The 6,665-nt window shown below is 32.1% G+C and overlaps 1 protein-coding gene across 1 annotated transcript; it reads right to left on the bottom strand.

The window, feature by feature from the left end:
- Positions 1-289: 289 nt before the first annotated feature.
- LOC117326779 lies at positions 290-2,056 on the bottom strand. The gene is made up of 2 exons (XM_033883497.1): positions 1,683-2,056; positions 290-1,642 (listed from the first exon to the last, which is right to left on the bottom strand). The coding sequence occupies exon 2, from the start codon at positions 1,608-1,610 to the stop codon at positions 441-443; it is 1,170 nt and encodes a 389-aa protein (XP_033739388.1). The 5' UTR covers positions 1,611-1,642; positions 1,683-2,056; the 3' UTR covers positions 290-440.
- Positions 2,057-6,665: the final 4,609 nt, after the last annotated feature.

Here is a 6,665-nt window from a genome sequence, read left to right as displayed (position 1 = left end):
GCAATGTCATGCATCATCATCATCACATCATCCTTATCAGTATATATTATCATCATGCATCATATATTATCATCATGCATCATTATCATCATATGCATCATCATCATCCTTCTCATGAACATGCGTCTTCTACTACACATTCACACCCATTCTTGCACACATATAGCAGACTCACTTCACAACAAACACACACACAGATACAAAAACATATCCTCACACACAAGGACAAACACATGAACAAAACAAATTACACATATAATCATTACACATCCTATCAAAGAGAGAGAGAGAGAGAGAGAGAGAGAGAGAGAGAGAGAGAGAGAGATTGTTGGGATGATACAGGATAAAACTTCTAAGTTAATGTATATGAAAAATATTATATCGGCAGAAACTGTGACAATCATTTCATAATATTACAATAAACACTGATACAAGAAAAACTAGAGATTGGATATTTTTTCCCATTTTTTCCACTCTTTCTCGAATTTTTCCCGTACCCTTTCACCCTGACTGTAGGCAATATATTTTTGCAAGTTATAGTAATCTTTTATAGTGCTGATAAGACTATTGATATTGAGGGACTTGTGGAGGCATCTCATACTGTATATATATTGTTTGATAAGAAGAAGTATTTCGTTGTCAGCTTTGTAGGAAATAGAGTTTGGAGATAACAATCCAAAAATAAAGGATTGTTTATTAAAAGCAAATGGAATGAGTAAAGCATCAAGTAAGATTGTGAAACCAACAAGTAAGGTTTGTACTTCTTGGCATTCCCACAAAGCATGTATTATTGTTTCCGTTTCTGCGTTGCATAAAATACAGCGAGGAGTAATGGCAAGATGCGCCTTGAAAAGGAAAGAGTTTGTTGTTAAAATGTGGTGGTTAATCCTATACTGGATCCATTGTAGTTTGGTATTTTTAGTGACAACGAAAGGAGTTTTGTATATTTGAGCCCAAGTTGCATCATTCAGTTCAAACTCTTTATTCCACTTAACTTTCCCAGTAGGTATAATATTATTTTGTATTAAAATGTTATAGAAATCTCTGGATCCTTTTCTTTTCCTCAAAAATACTTCTATGTTCAAAGGTACCAAAGGATATTGAAGCTTTGATTTAGGAATTTCAACTGAGGATAAAAATTGTTTTACTGCTGATAAGATACTATGGTAATGAAGAAAATTTGTAGTACCTGGGGTAATATTGTATGTCTGAAGAAACTCATGAAAAGTGTAGAAATCCCCCAAACTATGATCTTTTATTAAGTCATTAACTGTAAGAACATTTTTCTCAAAAAGAGATTTAGTAAACACTGACTTCCTTCCAATAGTTATATTCCTGTTAAACCAAATGGGTGATTTCAGAATGGAATCTTCTCTAAAAGTATATTTTTCATTCATAAATATTAGCCTATTCCAAGCTTTAAAAACATCAATCCAGAACTTATTTTTCATTTTTTTCTGACAAATCTGTACATAATCTTCACCACAATTGGCTAGCACATCTATGTTTATAAAGCTTTTAAGAATGACCTGCCATTTGGCTGTGGTCTGATAAAGTCTTCGTATCCAACATAATTTTAAAGAATCTACATATGCTTTCAAATTAATCATTTTCAGGCCACCACTTAAAAAATTTTGAACAACTACTTCTCTTTTGATTTTGTCTGTTTTGCTATTCCACAAAAATTCAAATAGAATGGTGTTGAGTTTCATAAGAAAGGATTCATCTGGATTAGGTAGAGAGATAAATAGATGGTTAAGTTGTGATATCAGAAGTGATTTAATAATATGTATTCGTCCAATAGGTGTTAAGGATCTCCTTTTCCAAATTTGTAATAAAGTTTTCAATTTTGTCAATTTTTTATCAAAATTCATTTTCGGCATCTCATGCAAATTAACGTGAAACTCAATACCTAAAAGTGTAAATCTCTGTCTACCCCACTGTAAGTTTAGCTCTGGGAGATAAGTGTCCTCAGAAAATTTCTTATTTCCAATCCAAATTACCTGTGTTTTAGAAATATTCATTTTCAAGCCAGACATGCGTGCAAAAGAATTTAATACAGAGATAGATTCTTTAAGTGATTTCTCAGTGCCGTCTAAAGCCAACGAAGAATCGTCGGCATACTGTGAGAGTAGGATGGGACATTTGTCTATTTCAATACCTTTTATGTTCTTGTTATTTCTTAATTTCAGAGCTAAAATTTCAGCACACATGATAAAAATGTACGGTGCGACCGGGTCCCCCTGTCGGCAGCCTCTTTGTACCTCGAAGAAGGATGAAAAATTCCCCCCTTGATTAATTGTTGCACTGACATTAGTGTGAAATACCTTAATCCATTTTATTATACCTGCTCCAAAACCAAAAAAATGAAAAACCTTCTCAACAAAACCCCAAGAAACTGAGTCGAAAGCCTTCTCAAAATCAATCATCAAAAGCATCCCCGAAATATTATTTTCTTCAGAGTATTGCATCAAGTCATACACTAACCTTGTATTTTCTCCAATAAAACGTCCCGCTAAAAACCCTGTTTGATCGTTATCTATAATTTTGTCTAATACAGTTTTAATTCTACGTGTTAGAGTACCAGAAGCTATTTTATATATTACAGTTAGCAAAGTAATTGGTCTCCAATTTTTTATGAAATGTCTTGATTTATCACCCTTAGGTATGCAAGTGATGATCCCACGTCTTTGAGAAATAGAAAGTTCACCGTCTTTGAAACCAGCGTTTATAGATCTGACAATAAAATTACCTAGATATTTCCAAAAGCATTTAAAGAATTCAACTGTGAACCCATCTATACCAGGACTTTTGTTATTTTTCATATTCTTTAGTGTAATCCCTGCTTCCTCTAAAGTTATCAAACCATCTAATTTTTCTGATTCTTGTCTATCAAGTTTGTGTACATCAAAATCATTAAATATTTCAAATAAATCAACATCATCTATATCCCTATCAGAACTGTAAAGATTTGCATAAAAGTTGTAAACCTCATGTAAAATTTCCTCTTGCTTACAAATAAACCTACCATCATCTAATTGTAGTTTTGGTATTATCTTAGACGTGAAGTTTCTGTTTTCTAAATTAAAGAAATAGTTTGTTGGCTTTTCACCTTCCTCAATCCATTTAGCTCTAGATCTTATTAAGCTCCCTTTAATTTTCTGGTGTCTAATCTTTTCTAAATCTTTCTTTTTGGATTCTAGCTGAACTATATTTACATCATCTTGCTTCTCAAGTGTCTGTATATCTTTTTTAAGGTTATCTTCTTTTAAGTTTTTCTGTTTTTTTAAATAGGAAGAGTATGAGATTGTTTTACCCCTTATATGTGCAAGCAAGGTTTCAAGAAAAGAGGGGTCACTACAGGAAAATTGGAGCTCCTTATCAGATATGTTAGATATATCATCAACGTTATATACTGGAAGACAGAAAATTTTCTTATATTCTATTACACATTCTTTGACTAAGTTATGATAATTGACATCCTGTAAGAGACTATTATTAAATTTCCAAAAACCTCTCCCTGCTTTAAATTCTGTAAGTTTTATAGTTATTGAAGGAAATGAATGGTCTGACCTATAACCAGGTTCAATGTTTGATTTTGCAATACTAGAAAGAAAACTTTCAGAAATGAGAAAGAAATCAAGACGTGCCTGTTTTAGCGGATTACTTTTTCTCCAAGTGTATCTTTTTAAATTTTCATGATGTTCCCTAAAAATATCAATAAGTGTAAAGTTTTCCATAATTTCTAACACTTTCCCTCTGGCCTTAGGATTATTAACATGCCTATAGCTATTGTCATAATCTATTTCAGGGTCAATAACTAAATTAAAGTCGCCACAAATAATTACAAACTTATTACCAAAATCCTCGACAATTTCAGAAACAGTATTGTAAAATTCTGGATTGTCTTCATTAGGACCATACAAGTTAATGAGAGTGATTTTATGAGTATCTATTTGAATTTCAATGGCTAAAAAATTACCGCCGGGCTTTCCATCCTTCCTCTCTCTAAGTACCTTAAATTCAAAATTGTTCCTAAATAGAATTGCTACACCCCTGGAATTGGATCTGAATGAATTGAAATAACATTGAAAGCCCCACTCATTTCTGATAACATTCTCATTTTCTTCAGTAAAATGTGTATCTTGTAAACATATAATATTAGTTTTCAATTCCCTGAAATATGAAAAAAGGTCTCTACGTTTAGATATATCCCCTAAACCACGACAGTTTGCCGATATAACTGAGATGCCGTTATCTATGTCAGAACCTTAGCATAACTGATCCAAATGTAAACATACAGGTACCATCCCAAGGAGATAAAGAAAAGGCAAAGAGAATAGATAGATAAAAAGAAGAAAATAACGTTAAACGACATAAATAAGGTCAAAATGCTAAAGAACACTGTTAACCGATACACTAACTCAAACATACCTACAGTATACACATGAGCCAGCTGCAACATATTATACCGGAAGTAGTATACTACACATCGACTAGAAAGCCGGGTCGGAGATCCGGAATTCGGGGACAGTGACTTCTACGTATACGTAAAACACGGACTTAGATATGTATATCTAAGCCCGTGTATTCGACACATGTTATCCTAGAGTATATATATATAATACAAGAGAAATGTGCCGATAGTTATCACCAACATATCGACAGCAAACGCAAAGCCAGCTGCTAGTAGTAAAGTACACTGTACCTGAAGTAGGGGTACACTAAACTTGGAATAGAAAAACGGGTCCGAGACGGAAACTGACTTTTACGTATACCTCGGACTGAGATCTATGGAAATATAAAGAATAAAGGAAAACTAAATAAAACGTGGCAAACAAGCAAGAATAACTGCACAAAATAATTCTAAGTTAAAACACTTATAATACCGTACACTTTTTAATTATCTGAAATGACTGAAAAAAAAATACATAAAAAAAATAAAAAAATAAATAAATAAATAAATAATAATAATAATAATAATAAAAATAATAATAGCCTTAAATTCTTACCTTGTATTACGAAAATGTATAAATCCCAGAAAATCACACAAACACAACACATGTATACTGAACACACTATTATCCGATACACTAACACACAAGACAAAGGAAATAAAAGAATTCCAATACAGTGATGCACAGATAATATGCACTTTAGATAACTTTTGATTAAAATCATTTAACATGTAATTTCTTAAATAACCAGGTGAGTGATACAGGTCATCTGGGCCTCTTGTACAATCATGAGATGTTGGCAGCGGGCACAGTATTAATTATCACGCGCTAAAAAGCTACATGCACCTACAGGGGAGGAAAATGAGTAAAGAAGTAACGACAAGCCCTCGTTGTGCATTAAAACAAAATTGTTTGACGGCTTGTCGATTTCTATGGCCATTTTGACCCGTATATGCCCTAAATGAAATTATAATAAATGCTGGATTAAAGTCCAATCATAAAAGTATCTATACAATGGCCTCTTCATTCATCAACTATAAAGCGGCAGCGTTCAGACAAACAAACTATAATTACCAAATACAAGAAAATTGACAATAATGAATTGAATACTAATACCATGCCCAGAGAACTACGTGGCCCTTGGCCTCTTGTTAAAGTTGCTTTGGAGAAACATGCGTTGCTAAGGCAAACTGGTTGATATGGAACATTGTTTATTGTGATATATATGTATGCATTTTAAATGAAACACGTGTGTTCATGAAATTATACAGCAAATAGTCCATCCAACAACTTGAAATATTGTTTTTGATGTTATTATAGTACTGTTGCTATTGAGAGAAATCGGTTGCTATGGAAAATCAATAAGTTGATTGGGGTTTACTTTAAAAAGTGTTATATGTTCAATTTGTCAATACATTGGTAAAAGTACTAGATATACGTTTGAATTCATAATCATAAAATTTGCAGTATCCGGAACATATACTCCAATAAGTAAAGCAGCTCTTTCATATACTAATTATAACCGACATACCATAATACAAGTTACCTGTATGTTAATTATTATTTTACCTAATTAATTTATGAATTATAAGTTATGAAATACAATTTTAAGTTCAATTCTTTTGATCACAATAATTTTACTCGTTGACGTGGTTCTAATATTGCATCCGAAGGAATCAAAATTAAAACCAGGCTTCAATATAACTATACAGCTATACCTTCAATATAGCTATTCCTTCAATACAGATATTCCTTCAATATAGTTTTACCTTCAATACAGCTATACCTTCAATATAGCTAAACCTTCAATATAGCTATACCTTCAATATAGCTAAATCTTCAATAAAGCTATACCTTCAATATAGCTAAATCTTCAATATAGCTAAATCTTCAATATAGCTATACCTTCAATATAGCTAAATCTTCAACACAGCTATACCTTCAATATAGCTAAACCTTCAATATAGCTATGCCTTCAATATAGCTATGCCTTCAATATAGCTATTTCTTCAATATAGCTATACCTTCAATATAGCTATACCTTCAATATAGCTATGCCTTCAATATAGCTATGCCTTCAATATAGCTATACCTTCAATATAGCTATTTCTTCAATATAGCTTTACCTTCAATATAGCTATACCTTCAATATAGCTATACATTCAATATAGCTATACCTTCAATATAGCTATACCTTCAATATAGCTA

Source organism: Pecten maximus, chromosome 5 (genome assembly GCF_902652985.1).
Source record: "Pecten maximus chromosome 5, xPecMax1.1, whole genome shotgun sequence".
In the NCBI taxonomy this organism is placed as follows: Eukaryota; Metazoa; Mollusca; class Bivalvia; order Pectinida; family Pectinidae; genus Pecten; species Pecten maximus.
Note: the sequence above shows the minus strand (reverse complement) of the source record. Positions and strands in the feature narration are given on the sequence as shown.

Coding starts and splice junctions, on each gene's coding strand:
- LOC117326779 (XM_033883497.1), bottom strand. CDS start 1,610: ATGATTAATTTGAAAGCATATGTAGATTCTTTAAAATTATGTTGGATA.